The following is a 24,214-nucleotide window of genomic DNA, read 5'->3' on the forward strand; positions in this document are numbered from 1 at the left end:
CAATAGGAGCTCTCTCTGTGCCGCCGACCCCGCCCCCACGCGTGGTGCCATTTTCGTTGTTGGCTGAGCCCAATCAGGAGGTGAGTGAAGGCTGGGACTTCGGAAGTTGGTGGGCGTTTTCGGCCCGAAGCCAACCTGCGGCGAGTCTTGGCTTCAATTTCTCTATCCTCTTATCAGTCAGTCATATTGGAGATCGGGTATTCAACAAGTATCCTTCTTGTTACTCAACAAGTATCCATCTTGTCTGCTGTTGAATCAGCATTGCGTTGCGTCTTTTCATCTTTGCCCTAGTTTTCTAAGCAGAGCAACTAATCAGTTCCCAGACCAACCTGCAATCCTAACGCCCTAATGCGCAAGGGAATTTAATACCAAGGTCACATCCTGTATACTTTGCCTCCACCTTCTCTACCCCAGCACTCAGAATTCCTCAGAGATCACCCTCACCTCTCCCGACTTCAAGTCAGATGAATCAAAACCCAACCTCTTAGCCTTGCTGGCTAATTGGCAATGGAGACCCTCAATCTCCTGTGCTAACTCTAAAGAACCAATCAGAACTCCGCAACTCTAAGCCAGTGGGCACCAAGACCGCACAATCAGTCAGAATCCAGACCCATCCCAGACCTATCCAATTAACAACTCACAACCCTCAGTCTTAAGGACCAGTATGTTATCAACTCTTGCTTCTCCCACTCCTCTCCCATCCCAGAGCAACCAATCAGAATGAATTCTCTTAGTTTTCCAGCCAATTATTATCAGGCTTTCCCGATATTCAACTATCCAACCTGTCCTGGCCCCGCTCAAATCAAGCAGTGGCAGCTCAGGCTCATCATCCAATCATGAACAGTAATAAATTAATTTTGATCCAATCACAACCTGCTCCCTCTTCATGGTTTCCAGCTTCCAAACCTTTATCCATGCTGTGCCGCCTTTCTCACTCACATCTGTTCCCCACTGAGCAGTGAAGAAAGAGCCTTTTGTATCTTTCCTACTTTTATTTGACAATAACAAACTGTATATAAAAAGGGAGAAGGAAGGTGGGGAGGCCCTGGATCTCCCTCTCTCTGCTTCGCCAAGCATCCCTCACCCCTAGGCCCTAGCAGGGACCACCCCCTACCCCCTTGTGGTGGGATGGGGATCGACAAGCATGGAAATGGTGTGTGTGTGTGTGTGTGTGTGTGTGTGTGTGTGTGTGTATGTATGTATGTATGTATGTATATGTGTGTATAGTGGTGTTGGGGGATCGAGGATGGAGAGGAGTCAAGAATTAGAGAGAGGGCTTTCCCTCATCCTCCATCAGAGCTGGCACCCTGAGGAGGGGTCTTGAGGGAGCTGTGAGGGTCCACGGATGTGCCTCAGCCTATGAGACGGTAGAAGATCCAGCATCCAAAAGTGACCCAGTGACTGGCCCAGCTGAGCTCTGACCACTTGTGGACAGTATATGCCATGCCATAGCCCTGTGGGAGAAAAAGAAGTGATGGTCCCACTCAGCAAGAACAAAGAAGCTCTCAGGAAAACCCAACCTTAGCTCAAGGCCATTTTTGTGACTCCATGGTAGCCCTAGGTGAGACCCCAGAGGAGATAGTAGGCACATATAAAAAGTAAGCAGATTTAGTTTTTTCTTTTGTGTTTTTCTTTCTTTAAATATAATTTAAAAAATAAGACAAGGCAATCCCACTCTCTGACCTGTACTCTTCCTTATATGTAAAGAGCTCCTAGAAATTGATTTTTTAAAAAGACAATAACTGGCCAAGGAGGCAAGTAAGCTATTCTCAGTAAAGGAGAAAAATAAATAGCTCTTAAACATATGGCCTTACTCATAATCTTCCTCCTTTCAAATTGGTGAACACATTCAGTGTCTGAGAGGCACTCTGTTGTGGGGTGACAGGTAGGTTCACCCACTGCTGGTAGGAGGGCAAAAAGGTAAATTCTCCATTCTGACTATCAAGGATAGATCCCACAGTTATGTCTGCACCTGTGTGAATCCACATGGGTATGAGGGTGTTACTTGTTTCAGCATCATTTGCAATAGGAAAGGACTAGAAATCACCTGGGTGTCCACTGATAAGGGACAAACTACACTGTGTCATATCCTCACAATGGAAAAAATGAGTGAGGGTACTCCGTGTACTAATGTGGAAGATTTTCAAAGATTATTATGTGGAAAAAGGAACATGTAGAACAATGTCATTCATGAGTTACCTTTAGGGTAAAAACCAGGGGGAGGGAATTAAAAAATATTTTTATACTTACCTATTATGCTTAAAATTTAGAAGGCTATTTTAATAAAATGAGCAAAAGCGGTTACCTGTAAGAGGGCAGTGGTAGATGGTAGGAGCAAGACTTTCCCTTTGAATATCTTGAATACTGTTTTGTTTTTGAACCATGGGATACACATTAACTATCTTTAAATGTTTTAATTAAGATAAGATAAAAAATTTAAAAAGAAGCAAAACCCAGATTTTGCACACTCAACTTAAATAAAAATTAAAAATTGTTTTTAATGATGAAAATAATATAAAATAAATTTTTTATTTTTAATTAACAAAAATTTAACTAAAAGATAAGCAATATCTGGACCCTGCAAGAGTCATATAAATGAATATTATTTTTAAAATTGCTTTTCATTTAAAAAGGAGTAGAATCTGGAATGTGCATATTTCACATGAATAAAAATAGTATAGACACTTTAATGTACATTTTAAAAGTAGAATCCAGAGTTTGCACACTCAACCTGAGTAAAAATATTTTTTAAAAAATAAGAAAGAAATCTTGTAAATTCTACCTAAACAAAAATATGATGAAATGATTAATTTAAAAAAGTAAAGCCTGGATTTTACACTCCAGCTCTATAAAATAAATTTTATAAGTAAAATAAACATTTTACACACTTTATCCAAATAAAAGACCCAACAGTGTGAATCAACCAGAGGGACAATGGGAAAGAAGGACAGAGGAGCACTGGCTGCACGAGCTAGAGACACACACCACAGGGTCGGTCCTCATTGCCTCAGCCTCCCCCCGCTACTTTGCCCTCATGGTTCTCATGAGCAGGTGGCACATCCCTGGGTACCCCCAGCCCAGGGCCCCACCTCACCTGCTCCTCTGTGGTATCATCCACATCGACATCGAACAGAGAGCCCAGGTAGGCCAGATGGAAGATGGCCAGGGCCCCAAAGAGCAGGTTTAAGGCTCGCACCCCCAGGCCCTGTGGGGGACAGATAGATATGCTTGGCAGCTGGACATATTTACTGTCTCCCAGTTTCACCTGGGCAGAGGAGCTCAGGGAGATGCACAAAGTGCAGTGGATCTCAGGAATGAGGCTGTTTAGGGTACCCCCTGGGGTAGGAATTAGACGGTCAGATCCTCCTATGGGAGATCAAGGGGTATCCAGGGATGAGGGTACCGTCCAGACTGGGGGAGATGCGAGTATTCAGGCAGAGGACAAAGAATGGTGGGTCTCTGAGTTGGGGCTTTATGGTGATAAACATCAGCTGTCAGAGGTTGTCCATACTTCTTATTGCAAACAAAATGAAAACAAGCAAAGCAAATCCCCACCATGACATACAGGGCCCACCACTCTCCCCCTTGCTCACTCTGCTCAAACCACACTGTCCTCTTCACTGTTCCTCAAATATTCCAGGCCCTCTTCCATCTGAGGGCCTTTATACTGGTTCTTCCCTTTGTCTGGAATGCTTCTGTCCCTCACATCCTTCAGTTAAAGAACTCAAAAGATACCTCCCTGTTTAAAATGGAATCCATTCGCCCCCTAATACTTCCCCTCCCCTTTCCCTTATGTATTTCTTCCTTGGCATTAATCACAATCCAACAAACTATTATACTTTACTGACTTAGTTTTTATTTACTGTCTCCCCCTTTAAAATGTTTGTACCAGAGGGCTGGGGCTTTGGTCTGTTTTGTTTACCACTGTGTCTCCAGTACCTGAAACAGTGTCTGATACCAGCAGATACTCAATACATGTTTACTGGGGACATGAATGCCAGGTGTGTATACAGCAGCTGCTAGATAAATGTTTGTTAGAGAGACAGATGCCAGTGGATAGAGGTGTGGTCACATGGATGGCTCAGGCACCAGAAGAGGAAGCTGGGCACTCTGAGACACATATCAGATGGAGACAGAAGTAACATTTTTGAGGGTGAGTGTAGGGTGTAAGGTTGCCCAGGCTGAACCCTCACCAAGCGATGCTGGTGTGAACAGTCTGCTGGGCACCGTTTCGACAAGACGCAGGCACTGAGGATCCGAGCCAGGCGCTTCCGGAGGACTGGGGTAGATGCGGGGAGGTAAGGGGGTCAGGTTAGCTTCAGGGGACAGTAGTTCCAGCCCCACCTCCCGCCAACCTTCCACCCAGTCTGCTGGGCTGGGCTCTCTACTCACCATGCTCCACATAAGTGATAAATGCCAGAGATAGCAGCACTGCAGCCAGGTGGAAGCTGAAGCCCTGGAGGGGCAGGGGGTGGGGCAAAGACGCAATGAGGTGAGTAAAGAAGAGGCCCTGCCACCTCCACCCAGCTTCCACCCTGATCCTGCTCCACCCTGCTCACATGCAGGAGGGCACTGGCTGCATAGGTGACCAGCACGGCTGAGAAGGTCCCCAGGTGGAGAGCATTCTTGAAAACATCTGGAGGGGGGAGATGTGGGTCAAGAGTCTCCCGAGATACCCTCTGCCCTTGCTGGGGGGCCACAGGGCAGGGTGAGGATACCTACAACCTGATGGAACCCCCAGGATAAAGTCTTTATAATGGCCTCGAACTTCCCTTCCATCTTGCTCCTCCCACAGTCTCCCCAAGTTCAGCCAATGTCCACTCCACCCTTCTAGTTCCTCAGGGCAAACATCCCAGAATCACTTTGATCTGCCCTCCCCCGACTGCTACAACCAAACTTAGCCAATGCTGTCAGTTCCATCATCAGAATTTATCTAGAATTGGACCTCTCCTTTCCATGTCCACTACCACTGTTACCATCACTGGCCTGGACTACTGCAGTGGCTCTTGCCCCCTCCCTATCTGTCCTCACAGCAGCCACAAGGTCCTGTTACAACCCAAGTCAGCCCAAGGTCATCCTCCACTCAGACCCCTGCTATGGCTCTAGCTCTCAGAGACAATACCAGTCCTCCTCATGGCCAATGAGGCCCTATAGGACCAGGCCCCTGTCACCTCTCCAACCTCACCTCCTGCCACTGGCCCCCTCACTCTTTGCTCTTGCTGAACCGGTCTCCTCAAATGTGCAAGGCACACCCTTGCCTCGGGGCCGTTGCATTAGCTGTTCTTACTATCTGTTATACTCCTCCCCAACATATTCATATTGCTTGCCCTCTCATCTTCTTCAGGTCTTTTTTCAAATGTCACCTCCTCCATGGGACTTGCTCTGGCTAATTTATTTAAAATCACAACCTCCCGCCCCCATTGCCAACACTCCCAGATCATGTTTTCCTGCTTTATTATTATATTTTACAATAGCACTTATCACCACCTGAACTATTGTGTATTTTTTCTCTTATCTGCTCCACCTACAAAAGTGCCAGCTCCACGAGGGCAGGGATTTGGTTTTGGTCCCTGTAGTATCTTCAGTGCCTAGCATGTAGTAGGTTCTCAGTAAATATTTGTTGTATGAATGTATGAAAGAATGACTGTAGGGCCTGAGGAGTGCTGACTTGGCGACTCACAGTTATTTAGCCAGTAAGACATGGGTAGGTTCCAGCTTGTGACAACCTCCACCATGGACCGAGGCAGCTCGACGTTCAGTGGTTTGGACACCGTCAGGTCCCTGTGGGCAGAAGAGATACAAATTTATCTGGGATCTCTATCTGTCTGACTGCCATACTTTTGTCTTGGCAGTTTCCTCTCCTGGAGCACCCCCCCTCCTCCCTGCATGTCCTTTAGGCAGCACCCTGTGGGAGAGGAGCCCCCCAGCCCTCCCCACCATTCCAGGTGATCCTTCTCCTCGGTGAAGCCAGCCCCCGCCAGTGTGGCTGTGGCCTCGGACAGGAAGCCCACAAAATAGTTGCTGAAGTGGAAGGAGACAGCACTCTCGTAGGCTCGCAGCCACCTGGGGAGAAAGGAGCAGCGGGGAGAGGCATCATTCCCAGGGGCCAGCATGACACCCCATCATGTGTCAGCATCCCTGGCCCCACTTTGTAGACTCACCTTACCATGGTGCCCCTAAGGCCCCCGGGGATCAGGAAGGCAGCAGAGAAGAAAGGAAAGAGAGTCAGAGAGGCCCAGGAAGCTGGCCTGAGTTGTTCACAGACAAGATAGAAACATGGTGGCAAAAATGTGCAGTATGATAGTAACACACATACATACATACACTGTCGGTTAGTTTCATGGGGCTCAAATGGATGTGTGAGTTGCCCTACAATATAACACGGTCCTGCAATCTCACACCACCAGACATCCAGACCCAGCCACTGTCAGAGGCCCAATCTCACAGCCCTACACCTTGCCACAGCTACATGGCCAGACACAAATACTATCAGACTCCCAGCCTCGCAGCTCTCTTACCTGACTCAGTGACCATAAGACATACAAAAGTCCTTTAGTTAGGCACAAAGACCAGTAAGCACCCTGCTATGCACACATACACAAGTCTACACTCAAGATAGTCATCCTGTCAGTTATACATTAGACATGGTCAAAAATAGGCAGAGTTCTACACTGGAAAAAGTGTTGGTTCTGCAATCAGGCCTGGGATTAATGCCTGGCTGCTTAGCGGGGTGACACTGGGCAAGTTACTTCACATTCCAGAGCCTCATTCAGCATCAGATACAATCAATGGCCAGTGAATGGGGAGGGAATCATACGATCACATAGCCGGATGAAATCTTACAGTCGCACCAGAGGCCTATGGTCAGTCTTGCTGACAGGCACAGGCACACACACAGTCCGTCGTGACTCCTCAGCTAGACAACATCACACAGCCAGAGAAGGCAGATCCATAGGCAGAATCCATCACAGACAGACACACAACATGCTACAATCAGACCCATTCCAAGCCAGAGTTATAGACAAGCTAGACTTACCTTACCCAATGACAGCCACACACCTCATTGTTGACAATGGCACAGACAGACAGCCAGAACTCCAGTCCCACACAGGGAGTCAGTGGCTGATAGGCAAACAACCCATACACACCCCTAGTCAGAGTCACAGGCAGGTCAGCATCACCAACCAACATATACTTGTCGCTCCCCCTTGCAGTTATGTAACTTGTTTCTAATAGTGAAACAGTGGAACAGATGGACAGCCATACATGGTATGTGTCAGAGTGTCACTCATACATGGAATCACAGAGCCAATTTGGCCAGACAACAGCCATAGACAGACAGTCTCTGTCCAGTCATGGGCTAGGTGGTCAGATGGTCTCAGACTTAATAGAATCAATTGGTCACAAACTGTGCCCCCGCCCCTAGTTAGCCCACTCGCCCTCAGCACCTGCCCTCATTTACCTGGCTTTGCGTTTCTTGCTGTAGTAACAGAAGACAGACAGAAGCATTAAGAGACAGGCTTAGAGCTGGGGAAACCCCAGGTCCCTACCCAACCCGCTCACTGCTGGGTAGAGGCCTCAAAGGCCGTGCTCACTTGCGAAGGAGGCGGTCACCATCAAGGGGGATGAAGTATGGGAAGAGGTAAGGGCCCACACAGGTGGACAGCACAAGGCACAGCAGGGCCAGCGCCAGGCTCCGGGCCACCTTCTGCAGCCATCGGCGGCTCTGTGGGGATCAAGGCTCCATGAACACTGCCCTGTGGTGGCTCCCACAGTCCCTGCCCTCCTGTCCACCCAGGACCTCACCAGTGGGCGACCTTGGACAGCCTGTAGGTAGCTGTGGAAGGATATCCAGGGCCCAAAGACGATGGTGCCCACGAAGTAGAGGTAGCCCATGAACTCCACAGGCGAGGGTACCGCACCCACCTCGCCCCGGTCCAAGTCGAAGCCCAGAGACACCGCCTTCATGGCCACGATCATCTGGGCCCCTATGTGTGGTGCCCATGGTCAAGTGGATGGGCAGAGAGCAGGTAAGCATGGGGGGATAGGGAGCACCAGGCGAGGGGTGGTAGGAAAAGAGGAGTACAAGGATGGACAGGTGGACATGGAGTCAGACAGGCAGGTGAACCCAGGACTGGCAGATACCCTTATTCATGAGTCAGGCATGTACGTGAGATGAGAAAGACAGACAGAGGAGTGAGGGAAGGCATGGTAGAGAGAGACACAGATGTAAAGGGAATCTGAGGCCAGCATGTCCAGTAAGGTGGGCATATGAGGGAGAAAAGTGGGGAAGGAAGACAGGATTGGGGGAGTTAGGAGAGGTGGAGTGGGGCGGGAGGGCTGGAGCAGGTCAGAGGGCCAGGGCTGCCTACCTCGCATCTTGTGCCATGTTACGGTGTCCACCATGTGCATCTCACTAAGGAAAAAAGGTGGTGGTCTTGGCCTCATGACTCCCATGGCCTCAGAGACCACAAAAGGGGGAAGTCAGGGTTCAGAGAGGGTTATACTTCCCTCTGTCCTGCACAACCAAATGGAGGAATAATTCTCCAGGACTCCCTCCTCCAGGGGGAGCCCAAGCCCAGCCTGTCCTGTATAGCCTTCAGAAAGAATAAGTTTCCTATATTCCCTCCTCCAGGAACACCTCACGCCCTCCCTGTCCTGGACACCTTCACAAGGAGCAGCCTAGGGGCCCCAGCTGCCCTTCTGCTGATAGTCTGGGGATGAGGGCTCATACTCATACCCCATGAGCAGGTAGATGAGGATGGTGACGGAGAGGAAGACACCTCGATGGGAGGAATGTCGGCAGAGGAACAGCACGAGGTAGCACAGGAGGCTGAGCAGCACGACCCAAACCATGTGCAACTGGAAGAAGTGGTAGAGGCTGAAGAACCCTCCTGCCACGGTGCTTGCGTGCTTCAGGTAGGATGGCAACCCTTCAGATGAGAAAAAGAAAACAAGAAAAGGAAGTTGGGCGGGCTGGTAGGAAGAAAGGGCAACCTGGGCAGAGGACACAGCCTGGACAAAAGCCTAGAGGTTGGAATGTGGTGGGATTGCAGGGGGCCCAAAACAGGAGTTGGGGAGCTAGAGAGGTGGCAGGGTCTGGGTTTAAAGAAAAGAAACATCCATAAAGGACATTCAGGGGAAATTTGAGCATCAACTATATTGGGTAATATTATTGCATCCAGATTAAATTTCTTGAGGGGTGATGGTTGAGGCTGTGGTTGTTGAGGAAGATGTCCTTGTTCTTGGGGGATACACACTGAAGGATTTGGGGTGAAATGTCAGCAGGTTATTCAAGTGATTCAGGAAGATGATAGATAGATAGATAGATAGATAGATAGATAGATAGATAGATAGATAGATAGATAGATGATAGACAGACAGATAGATAGAATCGGCCAATGTGGGAAGATGTCAACAGTTGGAGAATCTGGTAATGTGTATATGGGTGTTCATTGTACTATTCTTTCAACTTTTCGGTAACTGAAATATTTCAAAATGATAAACCCAGGAAAAAATAAATCATCCACTTAAAATAAAAGAAAAAGATGAAAGAAAGTGTAGAACCTTTGAATCTCAGATTTCCAAAATTCTCAGTATCCTATGGAGACCTTGGGAACTTGGAATCTTATCATTTGCATATAGGCTTGCTGTAATTGTAGAAACATTTCACAGTCCTAGAATCTGGAAATCTTACTATGCCCTGATTCTAGAAATCCAGAATGCCAGCATTTGGAAGCCTAGAATGTAAGAATTTCAACTTGTCAGAATCCCCAAACCCTATAATGTGGTACTTTGGGATTCCATAACCCTCTGACACTAGCATTCCAGAATCTTATAACCTTGGGCTGTAGACATTTCAGGATCACTAGTTCCAAGAACCTCAGCTTTCCAGAAGCCCAGAACCCAGGAATACTGAAAGGCATGACTTAGCATGGCTGGATGTGGCTTGGCATGGTATGGCATGGTATGGCTGGGTGTAGTAGGACATGGTGTGGTGGAATGGTGTTTGGCCTGGTGGGATGTGGTGGGCTGGACATGTTGGTACCTGGCTTAACATGATTAGACGTAAGACATGGCAGCATAAGGTGTGGCTTGGTATGGATGAACATGGCAGGTGTGATATGGCCTGGTATGGTGGCACATCGTGTGGCAGGCACTTACCGAGCCTCCAGAGGAGGCGGCAGGCGAGGCAGATGGTAAGCAGCAGCCAGATCTGGTCAAGGCCCTGCTGAGCAGTAGGCAGGAGACAGCCCTGCAGCAGCTGCTGGAAAAATTCCTGGCGGCTGAAGGTGGCCATTGTGGCCCCCCACGGATAGATGGACAGATGGATAGACCTGCCAAAGTGGGGACACAGAGCTGGTATGTCCATGGGGCAGGCAATGCTCAAGAGATAGACTTGAGCACTCATTTCAGTTTGGGGCTGTGCAACCCATGTAGAGACACGGTACTGGGGGCCTGGGGGAGGGTGTGAGTGTCAGGTACATCAGACTGAGCCACCAACTGTATGTGTGTGTGGGTGTCCTGGGTGCACACATACAGCCCATGACCTGTGGTGAATGAAGGACCTGTGTCTCCAGTATGCAGTGACAAATCGGGGTCCAATGGAGATTGAATGATGTACATTCCAGGCCCATATATCAAATGGGAGGGGGCTCTCTGGTTTCCAAGATAGTCACTCTGTGTGGAGGGCAGAGAGGGAGATCCTGTGACACTTGGGGGCCGTGTGCATCTCTCCTTGTACGGATGTGGGGGGTGTCCTGTATCCCCCGCGCGCCCCATCTCACCCCAACTCGGCCTCTCCCGGCTACCAACAAAGCCTTGTCCAGGTCCCGGGACTTCAGGGAGGTGGTGGTGGTGGTTGGGGGCAGAGCAAGAGAGGGAGTCTGAAAGGTGATGGAGAAGGGACTCCAGGACACGCGCTGCAGACCCGTGCGGGGAGGCCGGCTCAGGATGGGAGCAGAGGAACCGCACGCGCGCTCATGCGACCTACCTGGCAGGAAGAAAGCCGCTGTCCCGGGGGCCGGGGACACACCGCTGCCGCCACCGTCGCCGCCTCCTCCGGGCAGCCTTCCCCGCAGGCCGCAAGGCCGGGACCAGCTGCGGCTCCTAGGGCGGTGCGGCGAGCGGGCCCTTTAAATCCCGGGGAGGCCCGACCGGCCAACTCGGCCAATGAGAGGGCAGGAGCAGGGCGGGGCTGGTGGAGGAGGAGGAGAGCGGGAGGATCCAGGGAAGGAGGAGCGCGAGGTTGAGAGAAGCGGGGCGGTGGGGGACGCCTGTGCGCACAAGGTTAGTGCTCGCACCTTTCTGGTCCTGGGTGTTGTAGCCCCTGAACGTTCGCGTCCAGAGGTCTTCTGGCCGTCCAAGAACAAACTTTTGAATCGTCCGATTCCTAATCCTTGGAAGCTGAGATGGGAAAGATGGGGGACGGAGGAGGGAAAGCCCGTTCTCCACAACTGCTCACGCGCGCATGTCCTCTCGACACTGTTGTATCCCCGTTTCACAGATGGGAAAATAAACCGCGGTCTCTCCTTCCCCATCCTTTGAGGGAACTAAAGGAATTTCCAACCTTCCCCACCCCCAGGGACGGGCCAGAAGCATTTGTAAGTATTAATCGTGTCACCGAGGAGCACCAATTAGGTGTCTGCGCTTCCTCTAGGGACTCCTTATGAGCCCTTGGCTTGTTGTTGTGAACTGATTTGCCTGCTCAATTACCCATCCCTTAATTACTCACCCTGCATTGAGGGCGACCCCAGCAACTAGTGAGTGTTCCCTGTGAACCAGGAGGCTAGTACGGATCAACGATCGACCAGGAGCATTTATGAAGCCCTTACAGCGTCCCCAACAATGGTTTGTATTGGGCTCTATCTGCACCAGTATTGAGGATTTATACTACACTTGCCGTCTGCTTCCCCTACGGAATAGTGTCTGGGCACTCCATTCTGTTGCTAGGATAATAAAGGTCCTATTTTTTCCAAAGGAGCATTTATTGCACATGTACCGGATGCTTAGCGATGATATAGAAGGGAAAGGGAAGCCCAGGTCAAGTTGGACTCCACCGTTATCTGAGGAGCTAAGGAAAACAGATTTTAATCAGATTAGTGCCTACCTATATGGAGCTGGGGGAGCATGCCCACTCACCTTTCTGTTAAACAAAAGAGTAGGATTAGCAGTTCTTTGCTTGGAAATAGCCATGGCAATTGAAGAGAAATGTGTAAGTCTTCCCTCTTTAAAAAAATAACATGAAGTTAAATGGAGTTTTAACTCAGAAATTAATGTTCATGTATTACAAATGAAAAATATTGAACCCAGTAAGAATACATATAATGAATACAGGCCATAAATTTTATGAATTAGACTTCATTCTAATTTTTTTCTCAGGTTTAAAACATACTCAAGTAGAGTCAGCAATGACCCACAGCACATGCCAGAAATATTTCCCTTAGTTGCAAGACTTGGCGTTTAAAACTGAAAGATCCTCACTATGCGCCACACTGAGCTTCACAGACTTGATTGTTTCCATCTAGTCTTTTGGTGTGTGTGATAAAGAACTAGTGTCTAGATTCTACAACATAAAATGGACATCTATGAATCAATTAGAAAAGGACAAACAATACACTAGAAAACGGACAGTGGACATGAATAGGTAATCCACAGCAGAAGACACCTGAAATGGCCAATATGTAATAACCTATGAAAAGGTAACTCAATCTCTTTAGTTATCATGGAAATGCAAAATTAAAACAATAATTAGATACATTTCACATCTACTAGGTATGGTGTTTCATATTTTGTCACAGGAGCTTAATAGAGAGTGGGCACTCAATAAATATCTGTCAAATTTTATAGCCTTTGTAGTCATTCTGTGTTATGGTTTCTGGGATATTTAAAATGATCTCCCCATAATTAAAGAGATGAAAATTAAAAGTCAGATCACATTTTTCATTTATTAGACTGGCAAAAAATTGCCAAACCTCATAATAACATTTATCTATCATCTATCTGTCCATCTCTCCGTCCGTCTGTCTGTCTTTTTCTAACCTATTTGATAGTAGTTGCAGACATGATGCTCTTTCAACTAAATAGTTAAGTATGAATTTCCTAACAAAAAAATTTTTTTACATTCCTACCAGCAGTGGACATATTGGAGGGTTCCAATATGTCCACATCCTCATCAACATTTGTTATTTGACTTTTTGATTCTAGCCATCCCAGTGGGTGTGCCAATAATGTCCCTCTGTAGGAAAAGGAAATCCTGGGTCACGAGACGCATTTTGTTATCAAGTCTTTTCAGTCTCTTTCAATGTGAGCAATGTCTCAGTCTTCCCTTAACTTTCATGACCTTGATGTTTTCGAAGAGCCATAGGCCAGTTAGTTGGAAGAATGTCCTTTAATTTGGGTTTATCTGTTATTTCCTCAGAGTTAGATTGCATTTTGGCAGGAATTCCACAGAAAAGTGACCTGTGTTCTTCTTAGTGTATCTGGAGGCACAAAGTATTGGTTAATTCCCAAATTGTTGTTATTAGCTTTGATCATTTGATTAGGTGGTGTCTTCCAGGATTTTCCACTGTAAATGTACTATTTCCCTTTGTAATTAATAAATATCTTGTAGGGACATACTTTGAGACTATGAAACTCTTCTATTTTTCTTCAAACTTCCACTCATTAGTTTAGCATCCATTGGTGATTGTTGCCTGAAGCAATTACTACTATGATGTTGGCCAAATAATGATTTTCTTTTATATGTATAGCTGGAATTTTACTGTAAGGAAGAGCTTTCCCTTTTCCTCATGTATTTATTTATTTGTTTATTTATTTATCAGTATGGGGCTCATGGATTCTTCTTTTAATTCACAGTTTAAAGTTAGTTACTATCTTTATGTCTAAAAGTAGCTTAATCGAGATATAATTTACATATAATAAAATTCACGTGTGTTAGTTGTACAACGCAATGGTAGTGTATTTATAGACTTGTGTAAAAATCACCACAACATAATTTTAGGACATTTCAATCACCCAAACAAGAAACCTTGTGCCTATTAGCAGTCACTCCCCATCTACGCCTGATAGCTCTAGGCAATCACTAATCTCCTTCTGTCTACAGATTTGCTTATTCTGGACATTTCATATAAATGAAATCATATGATATGTCATCTTCTGTGTCTTGTTTCTTTCACTGAGCGTAATGTTTTCTAAATTATGTTAAAATGTATATAACACAAAATTTACCATCTTAACCGTTTTTAAGTGTACAGTTCGGTGGCAATAATATTGTCATGCGACCAACACCACCATCCATCTCCAGAACTTTTTTTCATCTTCTCAAACTTAAACTCCATACCCATTAAACATCAACTACCCATTCCCCTTCCCCCAGCCCCAAGTAAACACCATTTTACTTTCCGTTTCTATGAATTTGACTACTCTAAGTACCTCATATAAATGGACTCATACAGTATTTGCCCTTTTGTGACTGGATTATTTCATTTACCATAATGCCCTCCAAAGAATATATGTATAGAATATATGTATAGCATGTATCAGAATTTCCTTCCTTTTTAAGACAATAATATTTCATTGTATGTATATGCCATATTTTCTTTATCTGTTCATCCATCGGTGGATGCTTGGGTTTCTTCCACCTTTTGGCTATTGTGAGTAATGCTGCTATGAACGTGGATATACAAATATCTCATTGAGTCTCTGCTTTCAATTATTTTGGGTATATATCCAGAAGTGGAATTGCTGGATCATATGGTAATTCTATTTTTAATTTTTTGAGGAACCACCATACTCTTCCACAGTGGCTGTACTATTTTACATTCCTACCAACAGTGCACAAGTGTTCCAACAAGGGTATCCTCACCAACATTTCTTATTTTTTATTTTTTTTGTAGTAGCCATCTTAATGGGTTTGAGGTGGTATTTCATTGTGGTTTTTATTAGTGATGTTTAGCATCTTTTCGTGTGGTTATTGGCCCCATCTATACATATATTCTTTGGAGAAATGTCTATTCAAGTCCTTTGCCCTTTTTAAAATGGGAATGTCTGTTTTTGTTGTTGTTGAATTGTTGGGTTCTTTATATATTCCAGATATTAGCCCCTATCAGATATATGATTTGTAAGCATCCTTTCTCATTTTGTGGATTGCCTTTTCACTCTGTCTATTGTGTGTTTTGATACTCAGAAATTTTAAATTTTGACATAGCCAACTTATCTATTTTTTCTTTTGTTGCCTGTGCTTTTGGTGTCATATCCAAGAAATCATTACTCAATCCAATGTCATGAAGCTTTCCCTTATGTTTTCTTTTAAGAGTTTTATAGTTTTAGGCTTTAACATTTAGATGTTTGATCTATTTTGAGTTCATTTTTGTATATGGTGTGAGGTAAAGGTCCAACTTCATTCTTTTGCATGTAGATAGCCAGTTTTCTTAGCACTATTTGTTGAAAAGAACTATCATTATTTAGTTCAATGCTCAAAGTATTCTAGATGTGGCCAGTGGGTGTCCCCTCAAGCTGGCTTCTGTGTCCTTTCGACATATCTCCATCATTTTTTGAGAACATCTTTTCTTTAGGTTACATCAGGATATTTCAGGCTCGTCTTGTACTTTCCTGGTTCCAAAGTCAGCCATTTACCCCAAGAAGTCTTGTTTCCTTTTAGTGGAGAATGGCATTTAGGAAACCAAGATCTGGGCACTAGAAGTGCTCATTGCTTCTGTAGTGTGGCTGATTCTAGGCCTTCACAGTGGACCAAGTTCCAACTAACATCTACAATACCAATCCCACACCAGAATGTCCATCCTAGCCTTTTCCTTTTCTATATTTGTAACTCCTTCCTCCGACAGTGAGAAACCTGATTTTCACTAGCCACAAGAATTTTATTTGCTCAGTCCTAGGATACACATTCAGTAGTTTCAGATTCGATAACTGATACCACCGTGGAAGACAAATCTACCAACTAGAGGTCAATATTTGTTACAGTCCTTTTTGTCTTTAGCCTAATGGACACCATGTTCAAAAGTTACTTGGGTTAGTTCTTCCTACTCCCCTTCAGTGAGGCTGTGTTTGAAATATAATTAAGTTTCATCTGTTTCTGATTGTATTGTTTCAGGATTTTCCCCATCCTCATTAATTTTATTTATTTATTTTAAGTGTGTGAAACATTAACATGGTTTCAAAAGTTGGAAGTATTCCAACAAGCATACTCAGAGAAGTGTCACTTCTCTATTTCTCTAACCTGCTCCCACCCAGCCCCCTTAGGCAACCAGTCTCAATAGTTGCTGGTTTATCCTTCCTATGTTTCTTTTTGTAAAGATAAGCAAATATACATATGTTTTCTTAGATTAGCTTGTTTCTTACATGAAGGCTTGCATATTATAGATACTTTTGTGCACTTTGCTTTTTTTCACTGAACAGTATGTCCCGGAAACAACTCCTCATCAGTTCATAGCTTTCTTTCTTGATCTTTTTACAGTGGCATAGGACTCCATTGTGTGAATGTACCAGTTTATTCAACCGTTGCCTATGTATACAACTTGGCATTGTTGTCAATATTGTTAAAATTATCAACCGTGCTGTGATGAATAATCTTGTGCATAGGTATTTTCACATTGTTGGAGGTGTATCTTTAGGGCAAATTGCTGGAAGTGAGATTGCTGGAGCAAAAGAGAAACACATGCATTTTTGTTAGATGCCAAATTTCCTTCCATCGGGGATGTAAAAAGGACATTTAACAAAGCACAAAGAAAAGAGCTGCTATTCACAAGAGAAACCAGTCTTTTTTTGCTGCCATTCAATAGGAGTAGGAAGAACTAACCCAATGTTGATTTTAAGATTGAGGGATTTAATTTCACAAAGACTGCTTTTTTTTTTTTACAGTGATTAAATTTCACCAACATTGTTGGAGCCTCTGCAGGTGGTTATGCCCTCCCTCCCCGCCACAACCTGATGCTGCCATAGGAGCCACGCATGTCACAGAGGCAGCAGCTGAGGTCACATGTGGTAAGCCACGTGAGGGGCCATCTATGGACAGGTATATGTGATTCAAAGCCTATCTGTCTGGGCTACAGGTGATTTTCAGATTAAGCATTTGTTTTCTTCTGGGATCCTAGGTCTCCTAAAAACTCTTATCAAAGCCCTCTCTTTTGGAATACATTGAGAAAGAGAAAAGTAGTCCCCACATCCAGGAGTTGGCCTTGCACTCACAGCCAGATCTTTGTGTCCTCCTGCTGAACATTAACAATTTCATAGACTGTCAGCTTCAGACAAGGCCACTGCAACTGAGATAGATTGAGACAAAAACTAGACCACTCCATAATCATGTCTGAACATAGACAAAACATGAGCATTGTCCAAGCCATACAAATGACCAAGTAGTTTTCTAACCTGGATAATATGCTGCTTCTTTACCATTTAGCCTCACTCTTATCTTCCCTCTTTCTACATAAGATTTATTAAGATACCCAGTCGTAGAATCACCCTACTTCTAATCCAGAGCAAAGCCCTGCCTGCTTCCTTAAGCCCTCCCCCAAATCATCTAATATCAGCACAAATCCTAAAAGTCCTAACACCCTCTTACTGAGACACCCCATGGTTCCCCACAGTGTATACTCTTTCTTGTGACTAGAATGAGGCAGTAAGATTCCATGTTAAGGTGAAGGATAAGGGAACCCTGATACCTGGGTTGCCCTCAAGGAGACTCAATTGGTGAGATCTCAGCCCAAAGGGGCTTCATCTTGCCTGGGCCAGCTGCTCTGTGTCTCAGAGTCTTGTCCCTCAGAGACTCTATCACCAGGAACATGCCTCATTCCCATCTCCATTTCCCTTTGTATACCTCCCTGCCTTTGCTCATGCCATGCCATGCCCTCTGCCTGAAATGCCCTTCTTCTGTTTCTCATCCTTGAGCTCTGATAATTTCCTTTCAAGACCCAGCTTGATATCACCTGTAAGATCAGGGAAACCTTTTACCTCTTCTGCCTCTAGGACTCCCACACCCTGGGCAGACCCTCTCTTCATAAGCCTTATTACACAGAAGTACCTGTCTCCTCACTAGGCAGGGCCTGCACCTCCATCCTGTCTGGGCCCCCAGTGCCTACACTAGACTGGGCTGGGCTTCCAGGCAATGTCCACTAAGTGTTGACTACAGGACTCCATCAAGCAGCCAAATAGCATGGGTGAGGAAAGGATGGGTGCTGCCGGCCTCTGCCTGACTGGAGAGTGCTTGGGATTGGGCCACCAAGAAAACTCTCTGGGTTTGAGGGGAGCACTAAGGCCCTTCCTCACCCTGAATGCTGCTGTGCCCTCTTCCTTCCAGAGCCAGCTTGGATCTCTCCACAGCTCCTGGCACTCCAGGGCCTTCTGGCACAGTGTCTCCTGCCCCAGGTAACTTTGGCACTCCGAGGTCTATTACACTGACCTCAGATGGAGCCGTTAAAGCTGTGGGCTTTTCCTGACTGGCTGACACCTGGAAGGCTGCAGCACGGGGTTGTTCAGCCACTGAGCCCCATTCCCTGCCTGGGATGTCATCCCTAGGGGATATCCTCCACTGTCCTCCCAGCTCTATCTCCCTGTGACAGTGCCATCCCACAGAGCCAGTGATGCCCAGTGCTCCTGACAAGAGTCCTAAGGTGGTTTCTTAGATAAAAATTCAGCTGCCTTCAGGACAATTCAGAAGCTACTTCCTTCAAGGAAATTCTTAGAGTCCCAGCTCAGAGCATCCTCCACTCTCTGGTTAGAGATGCTCAGCAGCACAACTGCCCTGGCCAATGCTGTCAGCACTCCCTTCCCTCCTCTTTCCTTGGAAATGTGGCCATGCATCCTGTGATCCCCCTAGCCCTGGAGAGCCAGGTACATGGGATGCACATGCCTAATGCCCTTGACCACATTGGGTCCCTGGCACAGCGTGTAGTGTGGACCAGAGTTCATGGTTGCATCTGTATACCAACCAGCCATATGCATCCTCCCATCTATCCATCCATCTCAGGAACAGTTCCCATAAAGGGATCCATCCTGAGATTTGAGGGGTTTTTTTTTGTCTCTTTGAATTGCAGCCTGGGGTTGGCACACATGTCTCCTCAGAGCCTGGAGCAAGAGTGGACTGGCCACCCCGAGGTCTCTGGCCACACTCTCTGGGTGCCCAGGGACAGGGATTAAAAGTCCCTGCTCAGTTTTTCAGTGTCAACTTCTGCCTCAGCCCTCCATCAACTGTAGGCTTCAACCACACTCATCTCTCTTATACCTCCCAGAATTCACCTATGCTGTTCCCACTTCCAGGAATGCCCTTCTCATCTTTTCTCTTGGTAAATAACAACAGATGTATCAATACTCAACCAAATGTCTATTATAATTAAATGCTCCTTGGGGTTTTCCTTGGGGTCTCCACAGCATTGATCACAGAATCATGCCATGAAGTATGCCTGTGGATGTCTTTCCAGCTAGACTAGGAGGACTTTAAAGGGAGGGGGTGGACATGGCTCATCTCTGTGCCCCCATTGCATAGCACAGGCTGGATACACAGCAGTCAACAATTATGTGAGTGAATGGATGGATGGGTAGGTGGGTGGATGGGTATGTGCGTGGGTGGGTAGATGGGTGGATGGATGAGCAGATGAATGGTTAGGCGGGTAGGTGGGTGACTGATGGGTGGATGAATGAATACAAGGCTAGGTGAGTTGTTGGGTGATGAGTGAGTGGGTAGAAAGAGGAAGAGTGGGTGATGACTATTCTAATATTCTAACATGTCTTATCTGCTTCTTGGAGTCTCCCTCCTGACTGTCTCATACAGAACTTATCTGTAATTATCCAGAAGAATAGACCTCCCTTTTTCGAAAGCCCCTTTTTCAGTGTTAGAAATTGATGCTTGATGAATACACACCTATACAACAACTTTGAAGCAGTGTTTCAGTGACAGGTTGACAACTGGACAGGCAGATCCCTCAGAGGAAGGGAACGGAAGAGCTTGGAGCTCTGACTTGCCTGGGAGGGCCATCTGCCATGAATGGAGACCTATGAAGGGAAGGAGATTTATCTTTCCTCCTGGACTGCCTTTGTGCTGCTAGGTCCACTGTGTACTTGGAAGTCTCCCCAGAGATCTCTTCTGTCTTTTTGTCACACTGCCTTAAATTTCAACATCAGATTAATTCCACCATTTCCAGTGAGGCTTTGCCTTCTGCAAACATGTTTAACCACTTCTGGGAGATATTGACATTTTACTATAAACTATCTTTTAATCTGTCATAGGAGGCAGAATTTCTGGCAGCTGAGAGAGATGGGGTAACCTTACTGCATAAACCTGAGGACCTCCAAATGACAGGCAGAGAGGGACCAAGGCTGTCAGTAATTTTATTTAAGGATTCAGTAGAAGGCAGGCATTCTTTTTGTCAACTCAGCACCTCTTCCCTCTTCTACTAAACACCACCCTCCATTTTTTTGATGACACACCTCACCCCACCCCGGTGCATGTGGTTCTTATGGGGCTAATACCCCCTGACCCTGCCCCAAACTCCAGGGTTGGATCCATGACTAGCGCTGCTCATCAGAGCAATCTGTCATCCTTACCACATGGTCAGGAGTGGGTATGTGACCCAAGCTTGACCACACGACCTACGGGGAAAGAGATATCTCTGTACCTTGGGGCTTTTAGCTGTTCAGGTGGATGCGTGGCAGCCACTGCATGAGGGGCAGCCATCAAATGAGAGCCTGCTGAGGGCAAAGCTGTGAAAGAAAAAGCAAAGCCCACTCTCAGTGAGAAGTAGAGTTCTTAGATGTGGGGTGCACACCCCGCACTCACTCTGCCTAGGTCTCTTCAGTTACCTAAGTCCATTTTCCTTCAACTGGTTTGATTTGTGTTTCTGTCATTTACGACCCCCAGATCCCTGAAGAATACATCCACTTTCCTGTCTTCTCGTGCCCTGGTGGGGTTATCTACTAATTTTTAAAATTGATCCTCTGAGATCAGTGCAATGCCACATCCAGGAGTCAGGTCCAAGGGCTAGAAGGGCCCCCTCAGGCTGCTAAGTTCATCCATGGCCCCTATAAGATCCCCCAGGCAGGCCTCAGAAGTTACCTGGACCAAAATCTCCTCGTTAGCCAAGAAACTTGGGCACCTGGGGTCTCGGCCAACTCTCTTTCAACCTGCTAGGTGACTTCCTGAGGCATGGAGGGGAGTACCTTTCATCTTCTTGTCTGCTGTGCTTTGTCTCCAGAAGCAGGGCCTGGACTGAGGGAGCTTCAGCTTCTAGCCGTTATGTTCTTGGAGACCATCTGTGGTCCTCAGCAATTCCCAGCTCCAAAGTGCCCATTGTGCAGATGGAGAAACCAAGATCCAAAGAGATGACTTTCCCCAGGGCACTCCACAGTCACTTATAAGGAATTCACCTTTCTTTATGCTCATCTCCCTTTGTCTTCTGGCTCCCAGAATCCCCTGGGTGGGAGCATGGGGGTGCCAGAAAAAGCAGGCTAGACATGTCCTCACTGGCCAGGGATCTGACTCACTGATCCATCATCCAGGAAGCATTTGCTGAGTGTCTTAGCCAAGGATGGAGCAGTTGGGTCCTGCTAGGCCTGCATCTGGAAGGGGTCTCAAGCATCCTTTCCAAAATGTCTGCCACTGGAAATTCTGCCAAGCAAATAGACCTACTGACTGACAGCTGATAGATATTGAGCATTTTCTCAATACTGGGCTATTTAAGAGCTTCATGTACACTCTCTCATTTAATCTTCTCCACACCACTGTAAGGCAGGAAACATAATTACTTGAATTTTATCAATAAAGAAAGTGAGGAGGCCCAGCAATTGAAATAGCCCTCCAGAGAAGAAAGCCTTTCCCACAGTTGTCACAAGCACAGCGCCCAGGATGGCAGTGGGACATTTCGGCACCTGCGTGTCCTCAATAAACCCACCCAAACTGTCACTGGCCTGGGGGTAGAGAGCTGGCTGTTTTTGGATCAGAATCAGGGATAGGAAACAACTCGGGACCCTCATTCCAGAGGGTCATTCCACATCCTCAGAGTTGGGTGTGTCACAGCCCACCCCCCCATTCCACACCCTGTGCAAAGCACAACTCCTTCCCTCCAGGAGCTGGGCAGAGCCCAGAATGGCCTGGATTCAGCTTTGTCTCCCAGTCCCAGCCCCTGAGAGTCACTTGAAGTGAGTTACCCCTCACCCCTCAGTGACCTCAGCTGTGCCGTGAGCTGGTAGATGCAGTTGAAGGATAATTTCCAGAATGGTATTATCACTACTCATACAAATATAAAATGAATATGCATCAAAAATCTTACTTAGGTCTTTTATTAATGAGAGAATGGGCAAGACGTTACCAATTCTCAAAGGAGAATCTGCAGAACAGACAAATATAGAATATCAGGATACTGACATGAATTTGCCCATAGATGCACTAGAATATTTGTAATAATCTTTTCTGCAGGGCATAAATCAGTTGTATCTTGACAGGACCAAATATATTTGCATGTTTATGAATGGGAATCATCAGCCCTGCCCATTTTAACTCTTGTCTGGACAGTTTCAAAATGGCCCAGAGACAAAGATGTGGTCTGCTATAGAATCAGATAAGCTGGAAAGATTGGCTAGACACCAGCATTCCATTGAAAGGAGACCTGGGGATAGTTCTGTCCATTGAAAAGCCTTTCACAGTCTTTCCTGACAATGCATAGAGCTAGACTAGACAATGGCTGAGACTTTTCCGGCTCAGAGGCACTCTGGGCTGAGGCGAGCCCAGCCTTCAGGCTATGTCCACTTTCTGACTCATCTCCTGACTTCTTTGCCTTTAAAGACCTGGATACTGAGGGGCTCCACTAGCTCACTCACAAAGTGCCTTTGTGAACTTCAGAAAAAGATGCTCCTTCCTCATGATGGACTCAGCCCAAAGCCAGGGCCCAGGGATGCAAGAAGGGCTTAGGCTGCATTGCCGTCTCTAATCTCCTCCCTGGCCAGGTGTCATTTGTCAGGGCACAGCCTATGCAACTGTGCACAGTGGCCTACTGCTGCCTGACATTCCACAGTCAGTAGAGGTGACCCCCCCGAAGGAGGACCTAAAAGTCATCAGCTGAGGTTGAGGTGAGGGCACAGGAAGGTCTTAACACTGCACCTGAGGGGCTTTTGGGAGGTGAAGCTGGGCAGGGCTGGGGTGCTAAGACTGGAAGGGCAGACCCCTCTACCCTTCCCAAACCTATTCTACATCTGGTCTAGACTTGGAATTCAGGAGCAGCAGTCCCCCTTTGTTCAACCACAACCAGGAGGAAGGTTTGGTCCCTTTGCCTCCCTTGCTGTGCTTGGGTGGATTGGTGGGGGTTTGGGGCTAGCAGTGGAGGCGCCCCCTTTTAGGCCAGGGTTGTGCCCCTGCCAGGTTTAGCCTCTCTGCTGCTGATGGGCCAGTGGGAATGGCTCCCCCAGTCCATTTCCAAGCCTTGCCTGTGGGGCAGGGTGTGAGGACTCGGAGGTGGCAGAGGAGCAGGAGGGTGGCCCAGTCTTGGGGAGCAGCCACTTACCTGCTCACGACTTGTGAGCTACTCTGTAGCTTCCCTGGGTCTAGGCTGCAGACAGGCAAGCTATTTGATAACAAAGAATACTGAGGCCCAGAAAGGGCAGGCGGCTTACCCTAGGCCCCTGTGGCTCATAGAACCCTAAACAGCTTCCTAAGAGTAGGCTGCCTGACCTAGGGGCAGAGAGACAACTCCCCCCACCCACCAACCCTTGGTCATATCTGGACCTCTCCAAAGCCTGGGTGCTTGATCTCTTACAAGTGAGAGAGCCACATGCAGCTTCCTGACTGAACAAATTGCTGTCTCATTTCCAGGCCTTTGCCTTCTGAGTTTCCCTTGCCTTGACTTCTGTCTCCCTACTTCCATCCTTGCATGCCCAGCCCCCACCCTATTGCCATGGGCCCCTTTCCCTGTACCTTCCTACACCCCTCTCCAGGAAGCCTTCCCTGAGTCTCTTCTCCCTGCTCTGAGTGGATTCCTGGCACTTCTGCTTCATATCATGGTGGCTTATAAGCATTGTTCAACTTTCCAGGAGTCTAGAGTTTGGCCATATTGTCTCTGGGTTGCTCTAGAGCCCGGCACAGTGCTCACGTCAGGAGCGTGGGGATAAATGAAGCTCCACCTTTGTCCCAAGTAACGAGGTTTGGGAAAAGCAAAGTGGTCCTGACTTTCACTTCCCTGGCTCTGCTGAAACCTGGATTCCTAGAAGTGCATTC

At 46.8% G+C, this 24,214-nt stretch overlaps 1 protein-coding gene and 1 long non-coding RNA gene across 12 annotated transcripts; one reads left to right on the forward strand and one right to left on the reverse strand.

Annotated features, from left to right (window-relative positions):
* Positions 1 to 102: 102 nt before the first annotated feature.
* Positions 103 to 11,140, reverse strand: PORCN (porcupine O-acyltransferase). Of its 11 annotated transcripts, none has more exons than XM_023526550.1 (16): positions 10,994 to 11,140; positions 10,165 to 10,337; positions 8,741 to 8,933; positions 8,373 to 8,416; positions 7,807 to 7,988; positions 7,596 to 7,726; positions 7,463 to 7,480; positions 7,037 to 7,150; positions 6,162 to 6,176; positions 5,938 to 6,063; positions 5,681 to 5,781; positions 4,560 to 4,636; positions 4,393 to 4,456; positions 4,194 to 4,279; positions 3,095 to 3,205; positions 103 to 1,454 (listed from the first exon to the last, which is right to left on the reverse strand). In XM_023526550.1, exons 2-16 carry the CDS (start codon positions 10,298 to 10,300, stop codon positions 1,353 to 1,355), a joined length of 1,500 nt encoding a protein of 499 aa, XP_023382318.1. In that variant the 5' UTR covers positions 10,301 to 10,337; positions 10,994 to 11,140; the 3' UTR covers positions 103 to 1,352. The 11 variants fall into 11 exon arrangements, with proteins under 11 accessions (XP_023382318.1, XP_023382320.1, XP_023382324.1 ...); XM_023526552.1 differs by having other exon boundaries at positions 4,194 to 4,316; XM_023526556.1 differs by lacking the exon at positions 10,165 to 10,337.
* A 101-nt stretch (positions 11,141 to 11,241) lies between these two features.
* LOC111734347 lies at positions 11,242 to 17,081 on the forward strand. Its single transcript, XR_002778418.1, has 3 exons — positions 11,242 to 11,289; positions 11,507 to 11,603; positions 16,879 to 17,081. It is a non-coding gene; the product is annotated as an uncharacterized LOC111734347 (long non-coding RNA).
* The last annotated feature ends 7,133 nt before the right edge of the window (positions 17,082 to 24,214 follow it).

Source organism: Pteropus vampyrus, unplaced genomic scaffold (assembly GCF_000151845.1).
Source record: "Pteropus vampyrus isolate Shadow unplaced genomic scaffold, Pvam_2.0 Scaffold984, whole genome shotgun sequence".
Classification (NCBI taxonomy): domain Eukaryota; kingdom Metazoa; phylum Chordata; class Mammalia; order Chiroptera; family Pteropodidae; genus Pteropus; species Pteropus vampyrus.

Bases quoted from the DNA above. Each gene is read 5' to 3' on its own strand.
- PORCN (XM_023526550.1), bottom strand. From the start codon at position 10,300: ATGGCCACCTTCAGCCGCCAGGAATTTTTCCAGCAGCTGCTGCAGGGC. The intron at 8,934-10,164 runs GTAAGTGCCTGC...TCTCATCTGAAG, and splicing joins CCGCCTCCTCTGGAGGCTCG to GGTTGCCATCCTACCTGAAG. The intron at 4,280-4,392 runs GTGAGTAGAGAG...CATCTACCCCAG, and splicing joins TATCACTTATGTGGAGCATG to TCCTCCGGAAGCGCCTGGCT.